Consider the following 22,297-nt stretch of genomic DNA (forward strand, 5'->3'; position numbering starts at 1 on the left):
TGGAGGAATTGGTATTCAGCCAATTCATTTGTGATTAATTGGGAGATAATATTTAGTGATTTTTGTTCAGCCCGTGCATCTAATTTTTGACATCAATTGGCAAGGAGAAAGGTTTCAGTATTCATAGCGGATTCGAAAAAGCAAAACGAAAAAGCAGAGCTGAAAAAGCAGATCCAAAAAAATAGTCCGAAAAAGCAAAGCGAAAAAGTAGAGCCGAAAAAGTAGTCCGAAAAAACAGATCCGAAAAAGCAAATCCGAAAAAAGCAAAGCCAAAAAGCATGTCATCTCAGCTACTTATTCTAGGTTCCTTTGGTATTTACATTTGGCAATTGTAGATGGATACATTTGACAAGTAATACATGTCTTTTTACTACCAAAGTATTCAGTCATTGTAAACATTGAAGTATTGAAGGGAAATCAACTTAATTTAGTTGTTCAGTTTGTATGCCAAATGTTTGTAAAAACGTCTCATTGCATAGTCATTCATATGATGCATACCAAGTGTTTGTGAAAATACCTCTTGGCCGTAGGTGTGCATTTTACATCAGAATTTCATGTACTTGCATTTGGACAATAATAAAAAGAAGTTGCATATCACTTTGATATCCAATTAGTTATTTTGCAATCATTTGTATTCATAAATATCATTGGCATTCAAAAATCATAGCAAAATAACAAACATCAGCAAACTGAGGCTGCAAGGGAAGTGTTTGACAAAATTTCTAAGGCAAAAAAATAGGGATAAAACTTCAAAAATTGTCAAGGCACTTTACAATGTACATGATGGTACTTGTAAAGGTTGTGCCTTGGGTAAAAATGCTAAGAGTTCATTTAATAGTAGTAAAAGTAGGTCTAAAAATGAATTAGAACTTGTACATTCTGATTTATGTGGACCAATTTCAATGGCATTCCTAAGTGGATATATTTCTTAAGGTCCAAGGAATTTGATGAAGTACTAAGTAGACTTAAGGAGTTTAAAGTAATAGTAGAAAGTTTATCAGGAAAGAAAATTAAAACACTAAGGTTTGGTAATGGAGGTGAATACACTTGTGACAACTTTCGAGATTTTTGTATTGAGGCAGGAATTAAGAGCGAGTTTCATGTCCCTTGCAACAAAATGAGGTTTCTGAAGGAAAGATTAAATCCATCATTGAAACAACTAAAGCCATGATACATGATCATGACCTCCAAAATTTCCTTTGAGCAGAAGCCTCTAGGGCAACAACATACATTCAAAGCAAATACCCTCGTCGAATATTAAAGAATATAACCCCAGAAGAAGCCTTCTCAGGAGTTAAGCCTGATATAAGTCTCTTATGGATTTTTGGCTATCCAGTATATATTCATATACCCAAAGATAAAAGAATCGAGTTAGAACCTTATGGCAAAAGATGAATTTTCATAAGCTATACTGAGATTCAAAAGCTTACAGAATCTTCATCCCTGGAAAGAAAAAAATAGAGGTAAGTGGAGATGTTAAATTTGAAGAAAATTTTGCATTCATAAAATCTAAAGGGTCACACATAGAAATCTAAGTTGCCGGTTCGGATTCTGGTTTAGATATGGGTTCGACATTCGGGTTCAAAATTAGTCCAATTTATTTTGGTTGGGTTCGGATTCGTTTTGGGTTCGTCCGTACAAGATTATATATATATATATATATATATATAAGCACCAAAGATGATTGTTAATGAAATTGTGAGGTCTTGCAAAGGACTAGAAAAGTATTATATGATTTCAATGATTGAATTGCGAACAAAAAGATATTAAGTTTGCACATGTAGAAGTCTTTGTCGTATTTTCTGGACAGATTGTGTGACAATTTGCGCATCAACGTTTCAGATCACACTGTGTGATCCATCATCAGGATGAAAGAGCTAAAGGATCACAGAGTGTGATCCGAAACGTTGATGCACAAATTGTCACACAATCTGCCCAGAAAATACAACAAAGATTTCTAATGGATTGTTGAAAACTAATAACTACATGTAGAACTTCTGAATTATATATATATATATATATATATATAGATTAGAAATATTTTTAGGTTGTATAGACATTCTAACCTGTTGTCTTCAGAAAGACATCAAGTACCAATAAAATTTATAACCTGCTGTCTTTATGTACCGATAATTTTTCTGAATAGTATCTATGGACAAAGACTATAATCTTTATGGAAAATAAAAGTGCAGGGATCATGTGGACCGCACGAAGAATGATTTGTAAGTTTGACTTCAGTGGAAGAAAAATGTTCATTGGCATTCGCTTCATCAAAGGCTCATGTTAGCAGCGACTTAATCGTGAGAGGATGAATCTGCAGCTAGTAAAAACAGAGTTTTATATTAAATGATGTTTTAAATTTATCGTGTGTGCATAACAAAACCCAGAAGAATGGTTATCGCATGCGTAACCTAAAAGCAAAAACAATGAAAAATATAGTATTAGAAAGAATTAAAAATCCATTTAAAGTGGTCCACATTCACAGGTCATTTGCATGACATTCATTTTGGGCACATCATCGCTAGCGAATCCCTAGCAAAAATCATTGCAAATTCGACCAGGGTCCATTTTGGCGAATTTGCAGCGAATTTCTTAGAAAAAAACAAATTTGAAATGATTTCGATTCAAACCCGACTTTTGCACGAATCCACTATCGAATTCCAGTGGGCATGAGCGAATATGGTAACTTAGATGGAAATAGATGATGAACTAGAGACTCCTCAAAATATGGATATTGATACCACTCTTGAGATTCAAAGGGAGACCAAAGAATTTGAAGAAAATCCAATTGAACCTTTGGGTCCTACCGATGGGCCTGGAGACATTGTTGTTAACAAAAAGAAACCTCTTTGGGCAAGAAACATATTGCAAGAGGTAGAAAAGTTTGCAGCACCTTTAGGTGCCTTTAGAGAAAGTTAAAAACCCCAAAGATTCTCAAAGCTATGTTGCTTTGATGTGTAACATTATCGAAACCCTTCTAGTATTGAAGAAGCCCCGAAGTAGCAAGTGTGGAAAGATGCTATGAATGAATAGTGTCAATCCATCATTAAGAATGGCGTGTGGGATACTTTATCTAGACCCAAAGGAAAATCAGTTGTATCTTCCAAATGGCTATTGAAGATTAAGCATGCACCTGATGGAAGCATTGAAAAACACAAGGCTAGGTTTGTAGCTTGTGGTTTTTCTCAAATGGAAGGATTAGACTACGAAGAAACATTTGCTCCAGTTGCCTGATACACTTCCATCAGGATAAACCATGCTTGTAGTTGATATCTTGATGTGTTTGTTTTCATTACTCGTATTAGTCTTTCCTCCTCTTTGTACCCTATTTATTATTATTGACTATTATTGTAATTTACTGATTTAGTAATTTATTATTCACTTATAATTTCTAATTATTATTTATTATAAAAGTATATTCATCATATATATTTTTATATGTTTGAAACATATTTGATTTATAAAGTTGATTTAGATTATTGACTATTATTTGAAATATGAAATTAATTATATATACATATTCCATATATATATATATATAAACTATGGTTCATGATAGTCCACCCCTCCGAAATTTGCTTGTCCTCGAGCAATTATATATTTTCTTCTTAAAGATTTTTTTTCTCATCCTCATAGACAAACAAATCTCTCTCATCTCATAATGGTGCCTATCGTAAAAGCATGTGTTGAATCCCCATCTTTCCATCCATTCATACTTTTTCTTATCATTCTATATAAATCAAAACTAGAGCCACATAGGAAACATACATTTAAAAATATGAAATATATGCATTAATACATGAAGACACCAAGTATACAGGAACCATATATATATCAATGCATGAAGACACAAAGCTTACACGAAGTATATATATCAATGCATGGAGACATAATGTATTTACATTAATGCACGAAAACACAAAGCATACACATAATACACACATTGTTATGTTTTCTTTTTATTGACTAGAATGATTCATTTACTCAGGTTTACCCACCATGATGACAAAATCATAGCCTTGATACCATTTATAATGTCCCCTATGAGGCTTAGGCTTAGTCATTATAAGTTTACCCCATGTCCAGTATTAATGTCCAAGCCAAATGGATAAAGATACACCAATTTAGAAAAGGATTATTTATTCATCTAACCAATTAAGTTATCTATGTATATTTATGGACATCTATACTGACCTTATTATTTAATAGCTCACCCAGGATATCTAACCAAATTCCTCATAAAATAATTTTCAGAATTATGACAAAGAATTCTTGCAACTTCAGATTCAAACCAACAACATATTAACCTCAAGAAAATAAATGGTTTTTATTCCACTTTTCAGCAGTACACAAATAACCAGCGACAATATAATTTCCCATGAATATTACAATTAAATTCTTGTGCAAAATAATGTTCATCTTCAATCGTAAATACAACAGAAGTCATTAACAATTATAACTGAAATGTCCTCCTAATTAATACGAGAGCAAGCTAACCATTGGCTTAGTCATTATAACTTTCTAATGCTATCTAATTTAGTGCCCAATTTGATTCAGCTCATAGGTATTTTTCCAAACAATTCGCATGCAACCATTCACTCATTGAGTTTCCTGATTATTCCTTGTTATCTAGCAATAGCTTGTTTTTAAAAGAAAAGAAGATAAGACTAATCATGCTATTTACAATAATATATGAACACAACTTACTTTTTTTTTTAATTTTCTAAAATCACAGGATATTTGATGACTTGTCAGAATTTTCCCAAGTCAAGGTTTGCCATACAATTTTTTTTTGAGCAATACTGAAGCTAGATTGAACTTTGGAATCCTCAGAGGATGAATGAATGGTAATAGAATGTGTAAAATCCATTCTGTAATTTTGTTGAACACTCTGGGTGTTACTTGAAAGACTCTATTTCTTATACTTATAGTTTTGATTGATAATTTTTAGAATGAAAGCAGAAATGTGAGAATTCAATTTAATATGTTACACTGATAAATTCCCATAGGATGACTGCCATACAATTTCTAGCTTACAACTATTAAAGTTTGCAGAGAAATAATCATAAAGACGCCAACACATAGATATTACATTACGTAATCACCGAGCCCAAACAACTTATAAAATTGCATTCACTGAACTGTATCATCAGTACTGAAATGCTAAGTTACCATATTTGCTCTCCCTTGGCCAGAATCGGTAGTCGGGTTCGGTTCAAAATCGACTGAAATTCACCTGTCATCTGACAAATTTGCTGGAAATTCCATTTGCCGGACCCTAGTTGATTTTTCAACAAATTTGGAATGAAATTCACTTTCCCTGTGCGAACCTGGAATGACTTCTTGGTGACTTTGGTGCGAATGTGAATTTTGTTGACTTATCTGAAGTTACTTTTAACTTTTTCTGGTGATTAAAATGGTAAAATGTAAAAAGTGTTTACACAGACTTCAGTTTTCTTCGTCCCGCAACAGCAAAGTCTTCCTCCCACATGACAGATGCTTTGCTTAGGGTTTTGTTTGCCGTTTTTTCTCAGTTTCATTCCTTGCAGAGTTGTAACTGAAGTATGCTCGTGTTGTTTTATTTTTTAGTTTTTCCTCAGCTTCATTATTGTGTAGTCGGGTTCAGACATTTTTGCCCCAGACGCTTTGGACTAAGTTTTTTTCCCAGTCATTTTGGACTATTTCATACCTCCATGTTATGGTCTAGATTAATTTAGGGAGTTTTGTTCAAAGTTCTGTACTAGATTAATTTAGGGACTGATCAATACCTTCATTGAAGAATCATTCAGAGCTCTGTTCTGAACTACTCTAAAATTTTAAATTATTAAAAGGCATAAAGTTTTACTAAATTAATATCGTTCAGATGCATAAAGTAATATTTCTGTGATTATTACTGTCTTACTGTCTCTAAACTTTGTATAGACTGTAATTTTTCATATTGATCATAGTTCGTAAATTACTCTAAATTATTAAAAGGCATAAAGTTTTAGACTCTAGAGTAACAGATCACAGTCCCTAAACTGTGTCTTACTGTGTCTATAAATATTACTCTAAATTATAAAAACCCAAAACAAACTCAAAACATACATATAATTTTATATTAAAAAAAAAATCTTGTACGGATGAACCCAATTCGAACCCAAACCCAGCCCAATTTTTTTTTGAGCGAATGTCAAACCCACATACGAACCAGAATCTGAACTGGCAACTTAGCTGAAATGTGTAGTGATATAATCTAATAATACAAAACCATGCTTCTGATTATTGTATTTGTGCACCTGGATATTTGTTGACAGTCTACTTTGCCTTAACTGAATAGCTCAAATCCCTTTGATCGAACAATATAAACCTGGAGCAGATACAATTTACCCAACCTCCTACAATGGCAGAATAGTTATCCGTGGATATGTAGATCTAGTTGCTAGAATGGGGGGTTACACTAAAGTCTGTACAAATAAGAGTCGCTGATGAATGTTAAATACTTTCCTTCCACAAATGTATACATTGAATTTTCACCTTTTCAATGAAGGATGCTGAGAGTACGGTGCCAAAGTCTATGACAGTTTGAATTGCCCAAGGCCGCTTTTGTCACTGCCTTCAATCAACCTTCCCTGCAATACCGAGGATCGATGGAGTTGTGACAACGCTGAAAGTCTTATGGCATGAGTATGAGCAGATAGAAGAAGGCTCCCCTTCTCAAATACTTAGCCCGACTGTATGCTATAGCCGCTTATGATTATTAAGTGTCAAGTGAACCATATTCTAGACTGCCTGTGTAGTTGGGCTAACACTACAAAATGAAAATATTGCACCAAGAAGGGCAATCGCACCAAGAAAAATGATTGCCACTAATAGTTTAGTCCACTTGAATGTTCAAAATGAAATATTTGGTTGCAACATTAATATTTGTGGACTGATAATTACTTACTGTCGGTGCCAATTTGGTAAAGAGTTGGGGTCCCATGGATAATTTATATTTGTGCTCTTATTTCATGAAGGTGCTGCTAGATCAAGGTTTGCAATCCCTAATATTTCTCCACTGCAATCATACTCTGTCTTCCTTTAATCTCCACTAGTATTTATAGTAGAATCCTCGGATTGCTTACATTTGCCAAATGACTATATATTATAATTTATAATGTTTTACCAACCTGCAGATGATAACAATATTATTTCCGATTGCTGTGTTTAACACAAATTCTAATTTAAAAACACCTTATAATGGAACCCACCAAATGTTTGAAATATGTCTTCCATGGTACAAAATTTAATTTCTCAAATACATGGCAAAGAAGAAATGCCTCTTCCCAAATACTGTCTGGCAAAAATTATTATGATATTGGAAAACAATTATTATTGGCTCCCAATCATATAATCGACGCAGCTAAGCTCAAGACAATGCACCGTTTACCAAAATTCAAAAAGCAAAAAACACCATGAATTTTCTGAAATTTTCAGCATTTGTTCTTCATCATCTGCATATTTTGTGATCGAAAACAACAAAAAATTTGGCAAAAATCATTGTGTTTTCGTTTATCTGGAAAAAGAAAAAGTTTGACTCTTTTGTCTATGGTGCATTTTGTCTGGAGCTTAGCCAACACCTCATATAAAAAGTGTTGATTAACTATTTGAAATATTTTGCCAACAATATTCATGTGCCCAACAATGTTAAACATTAACCAAAGCAAATAAAATGTGGAAACTATTAAAATAGGTTTAAGCTTGAGTGGAATATTAATCAACTCATTAAATTATCCAGTCCCAACTTTATAACATTACAGCACCAATATGAATGCCAATAAATTTTCTCAAGAAAAACATAATGCTAGGAAGATTAAACGCCTAATCTTAATCAAAAAATTTGCTCAATATTCATTCTTCTCGACTGTTGATAACTTGATATTTACCAAAATAATTTTTAAAGAACAATAACAAGCAGAATACATTTGTAATTTCAGCACTGTTTTAAAAAAAAATTCTGTGATTCTCTGAAAAATATTTTCTGTTAAATCTTCTGTAATTTTTTTTTCCTGAATACACTTCACATGATGGCAGGATTTTGAGCTCTAATACCACTCTAATATCCCACCTGGGATATTTAACCAAATTTGTCACCAAATAATCGTCACAATTATAACAAAGAATTCTTGCAACTTCAGATTTAAACCAGATTTAAACCAACAAATAATAACCTCATGAAAGTAAATGGTTTTTATTCCACTTTTCAGCAATACACAAAAATAACCAGCAACAATATAATTTCCCACAAATATTAAAATGAAATTCCTCACCAAAAGTATGTTTAGTTCAAATTGTAAATACAGAAATGACAGACAGATTCGAGAATAGAAATAAAGTGTAAGCTTAAATGAGACACCTGATATGACGTCTCCACAAACAATGGGTTTTCACCTACTATCTTCTGGCTGGAAGCTTTTCATCTTCGATCTGGGTAAAGCTGTGCTTTCAATTCTTTAAGAGAAAATATCTGAATCCAAAACCAATATCCAAGCATGCTGAAATAAGCTCCTCTTCCCTCTGTTAAGTACAATCTTGTGACTCTTCATATTCCCTTGCCTGTCTCTTCATGTTTATGCACTTTTTCTTTTACTTTGTCCTTTTGTACTTAAGAGAATAATATAGCCTTATAATGATAAAGTGACTTATTAAGATGCATTTTAATTTAGAGTCACTTTATTAAAAATATGTAATCTTCAAGTATTAAAATAAATAACCAGCCAGACTCTGAAAATCGTGTGTGATAGCTTGATGGAAAGAGCTCAGTGAGGCACTCCAAGTACAACATTGAAAACCCAGAAATATGGATCCTTGCTGACTTAGTAGAAATAGTATTTGGAAACCCTACAATCCTGACTCCGATCTATCTGAAATTGAAGATGCTTATGTCGAAACTTATACTGATCCTTGCCAAGTCTTGGTTAGCCCACAAGACCATGTTGAAAAGGGCTAACGATGCATCAATAAATAATGGCCTAGAAAAGGGGACATTACATATTACCATTCTATCTTGTGGAAGGAAGGAATTAGGTGTATAACCAAGGTGCCTAGAGACCAAATACAATGGGCTCCTTCAAAGTTTACAGGTCCAAGCTCATATCCTATATTAGGACTTGCCCTCAAGGCTTTTGGGACTCTGACCCATACCCTATCTTGGGACAGATGCCATTGCTTTTATTTAGAGAAGCTCCTCCTTGGACACACCTTTGTCCTCCCTTCTCAAATTAAAATAGTAATAAGACTAAATATGGTTTTATAAACATCTTTCTACTCATTTGTATTTCTTATTCATCTCTTCCTTATGAAGAGTCTACAATATAGTCTTTGTTTCCTCTCTGAATATTAGTTTTACACACACATGCGCGCGCGTGCGCACACACGCACACATATTTTATGAATAGATTAATTACATCCATATGAATATATAATATTGATTTTATTATTATTACTATATACATGACTATATATGGGTTCTTGGCCCATAGTAGAATCCAGGGATAATATCTGTAGCACAATCTTGTGACTCTTCATATTCCCCTGCCTGCCTCTTCATTTTTATGCACTTTTTCTTTTACTTTGTCCTTTTCTACTTAAGAGAATAATATAGCCTTATAATGATAAAGTGACTTATTAAGATGCATTTTAATTTAGAGACACTTTATTAAAAATATGTAATCTTCAAGTATTAAAATAAATAAACAGTCAGACTTTGAAAATTGTGTGTGATAGCTTGACAGAAAGAGCTCAGTGAGGTACTCCAAGTCCAACATCGAAAACCCAGAAATATGGATCCTTGCTGACTTAGTAGAAATAGTATCTAGAAACCTTGCAATCTTGACTCCGATTTGTCTGAAATTGAAGATGCTTATGTCGAAACTTACACTGATCCCTACAAAGTCCTAGTTAGCCCACAAGACCATGGTGAAAAGGGCTAATGATGCATCAAGAAATAATGGCCTAGAAAAGGGGACATTACATATGACCATTCTATCTTGCGGAAGGAAGGAATTAGGGGTATAACCAAGGCGCCTAGAGACCAAATACAATGGGCTCCTTCAAGGTTTATAGGTCCAAGCCCATATCCTATCTTAGGACTTGCCCTCAAGGCTTTTGGTACTCTGACTCATACCCTATCTTGGGACGGATGCCATTGCTTTTATTTAGAGAAGCTCCTCCTTGGACACACCTTTGTCCTCCCTTCTCAAATTAAAATAGTAATAAGACTAAATATGGTTCTATAAATGTCTTTCTACTCATTTGTATTTCTTATTCATCTCTTCCTTATGAAGAGTCTCCAATATTGTCTTTGTTTCCTCTGTGAATATTAGTTTTACACACACGTGCGCGTGCTCACACCCACACATATTCTATGAATATATTTATTACATCCATATGAATATATAATACTGATTTTATTATTATTACTATATACATGACTATATATGGGTTCTTGGCCCATAGTAGAATCCAGGGATAATATCTGTAACACTTTCCACAGTCACAGTCTTATTACTTCTTATCTTCCTTTTGAAGAGTATCCATTATATTTATAATCTCCTTGTTTGGTGCCTTTAATTCTTTTTTTTAAAACCATATTTATATAGTATTGATCCATCACGAATCCTCTCTCCATGTCACTTTAGGCTGACGGGTTGTGGGCAGTTTATTATTAGATAGTACTGTTGTCATGGGTGATAATATTATATTGCACCTTGTAAGGTTGTTAACCGTTAATCAGTTACATTTATTGATTCCTTTGATAAAGTGTTGACAAATGTCTATGTATATTAGTGTCTTTAATTATCGTTTCTTCTAAGAGAACAAAATTCATTTCCTTTATAATTTACGTCATAACTTCTATGCTCAACACTACTAGTAGTATTGATCTCAATCATTAAATCAATACTTGTTAGATGTCACTAGATAACGTAGCCTCTAATCAGCTATGTCAATTAAATTGTTCAACTTCCTTTACTGTTTAATATATCCATGTCTGTCAGCAACGATGTATTCTTGACTCTAGTCAATACTACTATAACCCATGCTTGTAGTTGACATCTTGATTGTTAATTCCGTAACTTTGATAGATCACACTGATCTGATTACAGATTGAATAAACCCGTTCTTGCATGATTTAGAGGCCTATATTTAATGGCGCTTCTTCTATTAGTAATTGGCTTTTCTAGAAGTATTATTGAGAGTTAAATCATTGTCACTTCAGTTAGTTTAACTAATTAAAGTACTCTCCTTAGTCGCCGATTTTTAGAATTAGTCAAAGGCCGACCTAGGAAAGGACATGTCCCTTCTAGGGACATGCCCTTTAGGTGCATATTAATATAGGGTATATTTGTGGATAAAGAACACACAAAGAATATACAGTCTGCTCCTTAGCAAATCTGCCCTATACGAATTATTGCAAAGGCAAACAAGTTTCAGAATAGCATTTAATATTCTGAAAATTACCTCCTACATTCTGAAGAAGAAGAAGATCAGAACAACAACGGTAAAGAAAGGTCGTATCTCAGATTTGAAACTTAGAATTTGTAGAAACTTTACATGGTATTAGAGCTCTGGTAGTCGAACCTAGGCTCTACAAATTAAAATCAGACTTGATATATATCTAGCATCATTCTTCTATCTTCAATAGCATCCACAATCAGACTCGAGGACAGGTTTGATGGGAAAGAACACTTTGATGCTTGGAAATTTAGAATCATGATGATTCTTGAAGAAAATGATGTAAAACAATTTGTTGATTCAGCATCCAAACAACCTGCTGTTGAACCTCATAAAACTATCTAGAGCAAAGGAAACAGAAAAGCCATACAGATCATAGTAGATGGAGTGAAAAATGAAACAGTTCCCATGCTAATGAAGCATCAAACAACATTTGATATGATGAATGCATTATTAAATGCATATGAGGTTAACAATGCAACTAGAGTTCTCGCACTAAAAAGGCAACTAAATCATATACAAATTAAGAAAGGAGAATCGATGAATTCTTACTTCCTAAGGGTTGCCAGTCTAAGAGATAAACTTGCAAGTATAGGAACCATAATTAATGACATAGAATTGACACTGATGGCTATAAATGGATTACCAAATTCATGGGGAACATTTGCACATGGTATAAGTGCCAAAGACAATCTTCGTGACTTCAATAGACTTAAGGGAGATTGTCTTTAGGAAGAATCCAAAAAACTTAAGAAAGGGGGAAAGTTGAAAACTAAAGATGAAAAACTTCATGTTCTTAACACAAATTCTTATAAAGACAAGAAGAAGCACTTCAAGAAGAAAAAGGGTAATCAAAAGAATGACAAACCTAAGAAAGATCTATCCAAAATAAAATGCTTCAAATGCAAAAAGTTTGGACACTATAGATCTAATTGTCCTAAGAATTCTAAACAACAAGTAAACTGTACAAGCATTACTAAGGAAGATAACTATGATCCTGAGAGTCGTGTATTGTATTCGGCACTATCAAATGAAGTATCACGCAAGGCATGGGTGATTGATAGTGGATCATACAGACATATTACTGGATACAAAGAAGCACTAGTCTCTATATTTGAAAAAGTTGATGGTGAAGTTACCATCGGTGATGATTCCACTTATTCAGTCAAAGGAATAGGGAACTGCACCTTGAAACTAAAGTCAGGTAGTTCTCTACATCTCAAAGGAGTACTCTATGTACTAGGAACAAAAAGGAATCTAATCTCGATTACAACACTTGAAGATGACGGACATAATGTTGCATTCATGGACGGTAAAGTAATGATTTGGTCTAAGAACTCCTCATTTAAGAAAGCAAAGTTGATTGGTTAAAGAAAGGGATACTTATATGAGCTAAATACAGAATCTTGTCAACCTATTCAAGCCTTAAGTCATGAAATTGCTGATATAAATGAAATGTGTCACAAAAGGTTAGGACATCTAAATTTCAAAACCCTATCAACTATGGAGAAGATGGTTATTGGTTTACCTAAGTTGAATAAAGATCACTCAAGCATATGCAAAGGGTGCGCTCTAGGTAAGAACATCAAAAGTCCATTTCATGATAGCATTAGGAAAACTAACAATGTTTTAGAGTTAATCCACTCATATTTATGTGGACCTATGTCTATTCCTCCTCTTGGAGGATTCTTGTACTATATACTTTTCATAGATGACTTCTTTAGGAAAACTTGGATTTACTTCGTAAAGTGTAAAGAATCAGAAGAAATCCTTAGGAGATATAAAGAATTCAGAACCTTAACCGAAAACTTATATGGACTCAAAACTAAAACTCTTAGGACTGATAATGGGGGAATATACTTCAGATTTGTTTAAAATTTTTTGTAAAGAAATAAGAACTAAGAGGGAGTATATCGTTCCTTATAACCCACAACAAAACGGGGTAGCAAAAAAGAAGAATAGGACAATTATAGAAGCTACAAGAGTTATGATATTTGATCAAAATTTAGATTATTATCTTTGGGTAGAAGCCTCTTGTACTGCTGTCTATATTCAAAACAAAGTCCTCACTCCTACCTAAAAGATAAAACTCTTGAAGAAGTCTTTACTAAGGTTAGACCTAATATAAGTCATCTTAGGATTTTTGGGTGCCCAATATGCATACATGTTCCAAAAGAAAAGAGAACTAAGCTGGAACCCTTCGGGAGGAAAAGTATTTTTGTAGGGTATAGTGAAACATCTAAAGCATATAGGATTTTCATACTTGGTTAGAAATATATTGAACTTAGTAGGAATTTAATTTTTGAAGAAGATTTAGCTTTCAAAAGAGACCTAAGTTCTAGAGATCCCTCTCCCTTATCTAATTCTGAAGAAAATATGGAATCTGAGTCTCAGAAATTGAAGATGAAATTCAAAATCTCAATCTTGAAGAAACTCAAAATTCTAAGAAAAGACCACTTTGGGCCATTAAGGTAGTAGAGGAAGCACAAGACTTCGCTGCACCATCTGGAATAGTTAGAGAAAGCAAAAGACCCAAAAGATTTTCTAGTTATACAACAAACATGAATGATTTGTCTAAATCAGAACCAACCAGTGTTTCAGATGCTATTAAACATACAACTTGGAAAGATGCTATGACAGAAGAATACCAATCCATTATGAAGAATGATGTTTGGGAAATTTTTCCAAGACCTGAAGGAAAATTTGTTGTTTCTTCTAAGTGAATATTTAACAATAAAGTATGTTGCTGACGGTAGCATTGAAAAATATAAAGACAGATTTGTAGCCAGGGGATTCTCTCAGAAAGAGGGGATTGATTATGAAGAAACCTTTGCTCCTGTTGTCAGATACACCTCTGTAAGAGCAGTCCTAGCCATTGCAACATCGAAGGGATGGAAAGTACATCAGATGGATGTAAAAACAACATTTCTAAATGGAAAGATTACAGAAGAGTATATTTGGAGCAACCTAAAGGATTATAGAAGAGGTATGTTTGGGAAATTGTTCCAAGAGAAAGAAAAAGATCTAAAGAGGGGATTGATTATGAAGAAACCTTTTCTCCTGTTGCCAGATACACCTTTGTAAGAGCAGTCTTAGCCATTGCAACATCAAAGGGATGGAAGGTACATCAGATGGATGTAAAAACAACATTTTTGAATCAAAATATTATAAAAGAGGTATATTTGGAGCAACCTAAAGGATTTGAAACTCATGACCCTAAATTTTTTGTTTGTAGGCTCAAGAAAGCTCTCTATGTGCTTAAACCAAAGTAACGAGAATCGGAATCGGATCGGAATCGGCAAGGCTAAATCGAACCGTGAATTGGAATCGAATCGGCTATGAATTGGCAAATTGTAAAAAACCCTCTAAATTTAGAGATTTTAACAATATAAAACTTATTTCATGCACCCTTTATTGAATATAACTTATATATTAATATATCAATCCTAGGCCTGATTTATGTAATTGGATAAATCAGATGTATTATATTTACTAAGAATGGGAGAGTGTTATTAACTTATTTGATTGAAACTAAGTTGCTGATTCGGGTTTGGGGACGGGTTCGGGTTCGGGGTTCGGTTCGTGGATTCGGGCAATTTTTTATTTCCCCATTTGGGTTCATGGGTGGGTTCGTGAGTATATATATATATATATATATATATATATATATAAACACACACACACGAGAAACATGCATAGTTGCAAAACAAAGTCATTTCACAATATGAACAATTGTTGCTTGATCATTGATCAATGCCAAATGCCAAAGGGTTTCGGGTCCCTTCAAAACTTGTTTTTACCTGAATCTAAAAGCATTAAATACTCGCTCATTAATCTATCTTCATGATTGTAAAGAAAATTATACATTGAGTTACTAAATTGCAAAACATAGACTAGTTCATCAAATAATACATTGAATTACTAAATTGCAAAAGAAAGACTAGTTCATCAAGTAATAAAGATTGAAACATGATGATAGATGATAAATTTTTAGTAGTTTATCAATAATAGTATCAAATGCCCTTCAAGGGTCAAATGGATCATCACAAAATGAGGGATCAATGGCTTCATCCCCAATTGCAACTATATCTAGATCTTCATCATTGGAACCCAAACTGGTTCCACTAGTCCCATATGTTGCTATATCATCATCCTCCTCCTTGACATAAGGGATTAGATGAGTGAAATGTTTTTTATTAAGTTCCTTTGAGAGTTGCATAAGAAAACAATTAAAAAAAACACTCTTTAATGTTGTTTTAGCCTTGGGTTCGCTGTGGGTTCATCTGGGTTCGCTTCAGCAAGGACCCAAACGAATCCACAGTCAAAACTAAGGACCCTGCTCGGACCCAAACTGAAACCAAGGACGAATCCGGACCTGAACCCGAATCCAGGCAGCAGGGGACGAATCCGGCAACATAGGTCATTGAAATCATTGAATATCCAATGTTCTAGTGGTCCATATGAATTCGGAACTATGTTGCCTCATTGTTCTTTTATATGACACCATTGATATAATTATCCCAATTGTATTTGTTGCACATGTATAAGAGTACGTATTCTTTGGATCTTTCTCTTTCTGAGTTGTCAAATCTTGACATTGTGGGGAGATTTTGAATCCTTTCCTTGGTGGGTGGAAAACTGATAGTTCTATTCCTTACTGGAGATGAATGATTTACTATTTTAGTCAACTGTGTGAGAGGTGTGACTATGGTTCTTAGTTTTATTTTTTTGGTAAAATTAAATGTAAAAAAAAATTTTAAAAAATAAAATAAAATAAAAATCTGCCGATTCAAGCGATTTTTTCCATGAATCGCATGAACCGGCTATTCATGGGAAAAAATCGGCTGAAGTGATTCACGATTCATAAAAAATTGCCCATCCTGAATTGAATCGCCAAATCGGCGATTCAGGCAATTTCATGGCGATTCTCGGAACTATGGCTTAAATAGGCTCCAAGGGCTTTTTACGAAAGAATTGATAAATATCTCACTGGCTTAGGATCCTCCAAGAATGAAGCCGATCCAAATCTATACTATAAAAGGGATAAAAAGATGATATGGTAATTTTGATACTGTATGTTGATGATTTACTAATAACAGGTGATGATCATCTTGTAGATCAATGCAAGAAAGATCTAATCAAAGAATCTGAGATGAAAGATTTGAGATTCCTTCATTACTTCCTAGGACTGAAAGTATGGTAGAATTTTGACAGCATTATACTCAATCAAGGAAAGTATACATTAGATATCTTGAAGAGATTTGGAATGTGGAACTGCAAGTCTATGTCTTCTTCAGTGGAGACTAATCTACATAAACTTAAAGAAGTAGTACCAGAATCACCTTCCATAGGTTCTACTCTCTATAGACAAATGATTGGGTCTCTTATGTACTTGGTAAATACAAGACCTGATATTTGCTATGTTGTTAATGCCTTAAGTCAGTTTATGTGTGAGCCAAAGGAGATTCACCTAGTTGCAGCTAAACACATTAAGAGATACTTACAAGGCACTCTTAACCTTGGGCTCAAATATGAGAAAGTTGACATGGATTTACATGGATTCGTAGACTCATATTGGGGTGGAAGTGTTGAGGATAGAAAAAGTACTTTAAGATGTTGTTTCAGTTTAGGATTAGCAATGATATCTTGGATATGCAGAAAACAGTCTTTAGTAGCTCAAAGTTCCATAGAAACCAAATACATTGTAGCAGCGATGGCCTCTCGGGAAGCCGTTTGGCTTAGAAAATTACTTGTGAGATTATTTGGTCAACCCATGAATCCTACGATTATTCATTGTGATAATCAGAGTTCCATCAAGCTTTCTGTGAATCCATTTTTCCATGACAGGTCCAAGCATATTGAAATTCCTTACCATTATGTAAGAGATACGGTAGACAAAAATATTGTAAAATTAGAATACTTTTGTAGTATAGATCAGACAACAGATATTCTTACCAAACCTCTCTCTCGAGTGAAGATAGATCACTTCAAAAAAAGACATTGTATGGTTCAATTATAAAAATTTTGTATTCTTTAAATTATTAATAAAATAATTTTATTGTCAGGCTATTGACTATTATGGGCTCCACCATTTGTATTCAGTATTTAAGAGGTGACGATATCTGAGATAATGAACACTTGTATGAAAGACATTATGAGAGATGACGATCTCTTAGATAATGTGTTGAACAGTAGAGATCTACTGTCAGATCTAGATGAGTTCAAGATCACATTGTGATGTAGACATTGTTATGCCTATAAGTCACAAATTGGATAAAGGAAGAATTTTATTATTCTTCGGAGTTTATCCTGTGCTCTGGTAGATCTTAACTCAGGATCATGTTGTGATATAGGAATGTCAGTATCTATGAGTCACAACTTCGATAAAGGAAGGATTTTTCAGTTTTATCTTGTATATTGCATTCCATGCAATATCATTATCACTAGTATGAGTGATAAGTTGTATCACAGGTATAGTAATATGACTCAATATCATGTGTTAGATGATACCACATGCTAAGAAGATTCAGATAGATATAGAGTATCAATCTATGCTTATTCATCTTAATTGATGATGCTACATATGTTATCTCTCAGTATGATTATCAAGTTAAGAGGGAGTGTTAATTTTGTAACTTTGATAGATCACACTGATCTGATTACAAATCGAATAAACCTGTTCTTGCATGATTTAGAGGCCTATATTTAATGGCGCTTATTCTATTAATAATTGGCTTTCCTAGAAGCATTATCGAGAATTAAATCATTGTCACTTTAGTTAGTTTGTTAACTAATTAAAGTCCTCTCCTTTGTCGACGATTTTTAGAATTAGTCAAAGGCCGACCTAGGAAAGGGCATGTCCCTAGAAGGGAGCCCTTTAGGTGCATATTAATATAGGGTATATTTGTGGATAAAGAACACACAAAGAATATACAGTCTGCTCCTTAGCAAATCTGCCCTATACGAATTATTGCAGAGACATACAAGTTTCAGAATAGGATTTAATATTCTGAACATTACCTCCTACATTCTGAAGAAGAAGAAGAACAGAACGGCAACAGTAAAGAAAGGTATTATCTCAGATCGGAAACTTATAATTTGCAGAAACTTTACATTGATGTCTGTGTTTTCATTACTTGTATTAGTCTTTCCTCCTCTTTGTATCCTATTTATTATTATTGACTATTATAATTGTTTAGAGACGTCATAATTTATTATTCATATATAATTGTTATTTATTATAAAATGAGTTTTTGTCATATATATATTTTTGTTTTTGAAACATATTTGATTTATAAAGTTGATATAGATTATTGACTATTGTATTAAATAGGAAATTGATTATATATTCATATTCCATATATATATAAACTGCAAATCAATCAAATTATTGAATACATACGTAGTTCATCAAAAGATAAAGCGATTGTAACCGTCAATAAGGAGTTTTGTAACTATCAAGAAAACTGATCCACCACCAACTCAACCTTCTTCCAATGTGACATTCTGGCATAGTCCTTGAAAGTTTATATATACAGTTTTTTATAGAGTATGCAATGTGATTCCTCTTCTCACATTGATATGAGTCTGCTTCAATGCTATGTCATATCTCTTCAAATATTAAAGATGACGAAATCCTCAATGTTATAACATTTAAATCCTGATAATACTCAATTGGAAACTTGTAATCTTTGACTACAAAGTAATATACTTTTAAGACAATGTATAGCTTCCACTATCTTGCACACGGTCTTCATATATTTTCTGTAGGCAACCACAATAGAATAGTTGGGATGAATAGCTCAAAGTCCCTGTTTTTATATTCTCCATCTTTTTTTGGTTGTTCCCATTTCCTTACAAACTCACATACGATATAAGATATGAATTGAATAGTATGTTCCAACATTATATTCAATCAAATATGTTTGTGTTCTTCATTGGCCCATTCAATCCACATTTCCAGAGTGATGATTTCTGTATCTGCATCATATCTGATTATGTTTTGAGATCAATGACAAAATGTTTGTAAACAGTGATTAACCTGATTATAACATTCTAATTTGACATTAATGACAAAAATATTCTAACAACCTTCTCTTCTTGATCAGTTGATCATCAAACTTGAAATGTTCCTCCATCCAAGTGAGCCAATCAATCTACCCCTTGGGGTTCAAAGTGCCTGAAAAAATATGAGTCATTGCTTTTCTTCCATTCCTCACAATAGCTCTAATAAGCTTGTCTTCACCTGCATTCAACTACAGTATGTTAGCTTGCTCTCGTTCCTTATCCTGTTCTCATGCTTCTTCCACATCTTTCATATCATCTCTTGATGCAAATCTCCTTCTATCCTCTTCAACAACAACCAATCTCACTTGAACAATTTTGTAGCATGTCCATTATTTGGTTCAGTCTTATCGTCATATTGGCAACTCCTACTTAACTTCTTCCAGCTGCAGTTTTGGGACATTCAGGTTTAAAAAAACTCACTGTTGTAATCCCTCTGAGTACAATCTTACAAACATTAAGTACACACCCACAAACTGGTTTTAGACCAGCCTTCATACCATATGACATATACAAGGAGATGGGTCAAATTAATGGCAACCTTGTGCTTTCAGCCTAACTGATGAATCACTCAATACACATATTATTCATTGCAAAGAACACTGGGTAATTGCACCAGACTTTGATTTTATTACTGTTGTAGAGCTTAAATTTGTAACAGTCGAATGTTTGTTGTTACTGAACAGGACATCACACAAAATGTGATTCAAAACATGGTTTTATTGCTGCAAATTTGCTAATCGCACCAGACTTTGATTTTATAATTATTACTGTTGTCGAACTTAAACTTGTAACAGGCAAATGCTTGTTACTGAACAGAACATCATGCAAAATGTGATTCAAAACATGGTTTTATTGCTGCAAATTTGCATGCTACTAGGGAAATGAACTAAACGACCTAGATTGGTGTTTCAGAACATGTGTCACTATTAATAATACAATGATCATTACCACAACTATGCAATGCATTGTTAATAGTTAATCCTATAACAAACACTTCCACAAGTATGGGATCTACAACAAGCAGCCTGGAAAGTGGAAACAGAAGCTCCATTCTGATTACCTTCCTTTGTTTTTCCCAGAAATGAACACACCAAATGATTTCAAAATTGCATTTCCTGATCATTTGATATGTGGGTTCTTTGCCTTCCAAGCTAGCCCTTTGCATCTCACCGACTTCTTGTTTTTTCCATTTTTGGAGTGTTATTGCTACAAAACTCTTCATTAAAATACGTGACTTACAACAGCAATAATTACTCTATCAACCATCATCAGCAATAAGTTGTTCTGGTGGCGTCTTTTATACATCATCATAACCCTATCTGTGACACTTTTTCGTCCTCCCCTCTTGGAAGAGTCTGAGTTCTAAATTCTATGTTGTCTGCCTTTAAATAGTTCTTCATTGGGGTCACCACAACTTGTGGTGACTGAGTTTTCTGAAGCAGTTGTGCAACAACTGCAAATGACTTTCTGTAGCAGTTTTATAGCTGTTGCAAAAGAGTTTCTGCAGCAGCTGTATATCTGCTGCAACTGACTTTCTCTAGGAGTTGTACAATTGTTGTGAATGACTTTCTGTGGTTGTTGTATAACTAGTTGGAACTGACATTCTGTAGCAGCTGTGCATTTGTTGTAAATGTCTTTCCACAGAAACCATGTGAATGTTGCAACTGTATTACCCACAGCAGCCATGTGACTTTTAGAACTGTATTTCCACAGCAACCATGTTAGTTTTAGTAGAATTGTTGCAGGTGATTCCCACAGCAACTGGACAACGGTTGCAGATTACTTTATGCAGCAACTGGAAGGCTGGTACAAAATAACTTGCTTCAGCAGTAATCACCATTATGGAAAAAATTAGTCATTTTATAGACCCTACCAATGTATGTGCATGTGGCTTATCAATTTATTTGGTGATGTGAGATTTTTGTTTTGCCACCCAAGATCAAGTTTTAACTAAATTCTTGCTTCCTATGTAAATTGGTACTGATTTTAAATAACTGGGTAGCTTGCATTGTAAAAGCATTTTTATTCACTAAATGATCTCTCTCTCTCTCTCTCTCTCTCTCTCTCTCTCTCTCTCTCTCTCTCGTGCGTATGTATGTATCTATGCATGCATGTTGGTATGTACAGGTATATGTATATATGCATACTGATACACACACACACATATATATATATATATATATACACAGAGACACATACACATATTTAGGGCAGTCTGTGAATTTCTTTCTATCAGTTGAGAGATTTATCTTTCAACTTTGAAATCCAAAAACTTTTAGTTAGATGTTTTATGTACATGATCAGTAGCAAGGATAGTTTTCTGATGGATTTTTTATCTTTGATTTTGCAGGTGATTTCAATTATCTTTCCACTGATTTTTATTATTTCAATATATTTGAAAAAGAAGAACCTGCACGATATGCACCATGCAGTTCTTGGTAAACTCACCATCTTCTTTATTACAAACTGTATCCAATCCCCATTAACTGATTTGTAAGGGAATCAAATCAATGAAGTTGAGTTGTTTTTCTTTAAGAAATATTCAAGCAACTTTCAGTTAGCACATCTTTTTGTGGAAATCTTGAGTATGTTTCTTTGGGAGAATCCTTGGACTACATATCAAATGGATTGTTTGCAACCCGAAAAATTGCTTCCATATGTTTAGACTTAGAGAAGAACATTGGCTCCAGGAATATGAAGGCAATGAGTAAACTTGCAATGTTAGAGAGTAGCCCCACAAGAAAACAGAGATTTT

The 22,297-nt window shown here is 33.8% G+C and overlaps 1 protein-coding gene across 13 annotated transcripts in view; it reads left to right on the forward strand.

Moving 5' to 3' along the window:
• The window catches only part of LOC149539442 (lipid phosphate phosphatase 2-like), a 100,281-nt gene that overhangs the window by 60,145 nt on the left and 17,839 nt on the right, over positions 1–22,297 (forward strand). For all 13 annotated transcript variants that reach the window (XM_089800680.1, XM_089800687.1, XM_089800679.1 and 10 more), the window contains one exon: positions 21,893–21,980. In XM_089800680.1, coding sequence (XP_089656806.1) covers positions 21,893–21,980 — 88 coding nt within the window. The remainder of the gene's footprint in view (positions 1–21,892; positions 21,981–22,297) is intronic.

This window comes from Cupressus sempervirens, chromosome 9, assembly GCF_028749045.1.
Source record: "Cupressus sempervirens isolate cs-2001-9-10 chromosome 9, ASM2874904v1, whole genome shotgun sequence".
NCBI lineage: Eukaryota > Viridiplantae > Streptophyta > Pinopsida > Cupressales > Cupressaceae > Cupressus > Cupressus sempervirens.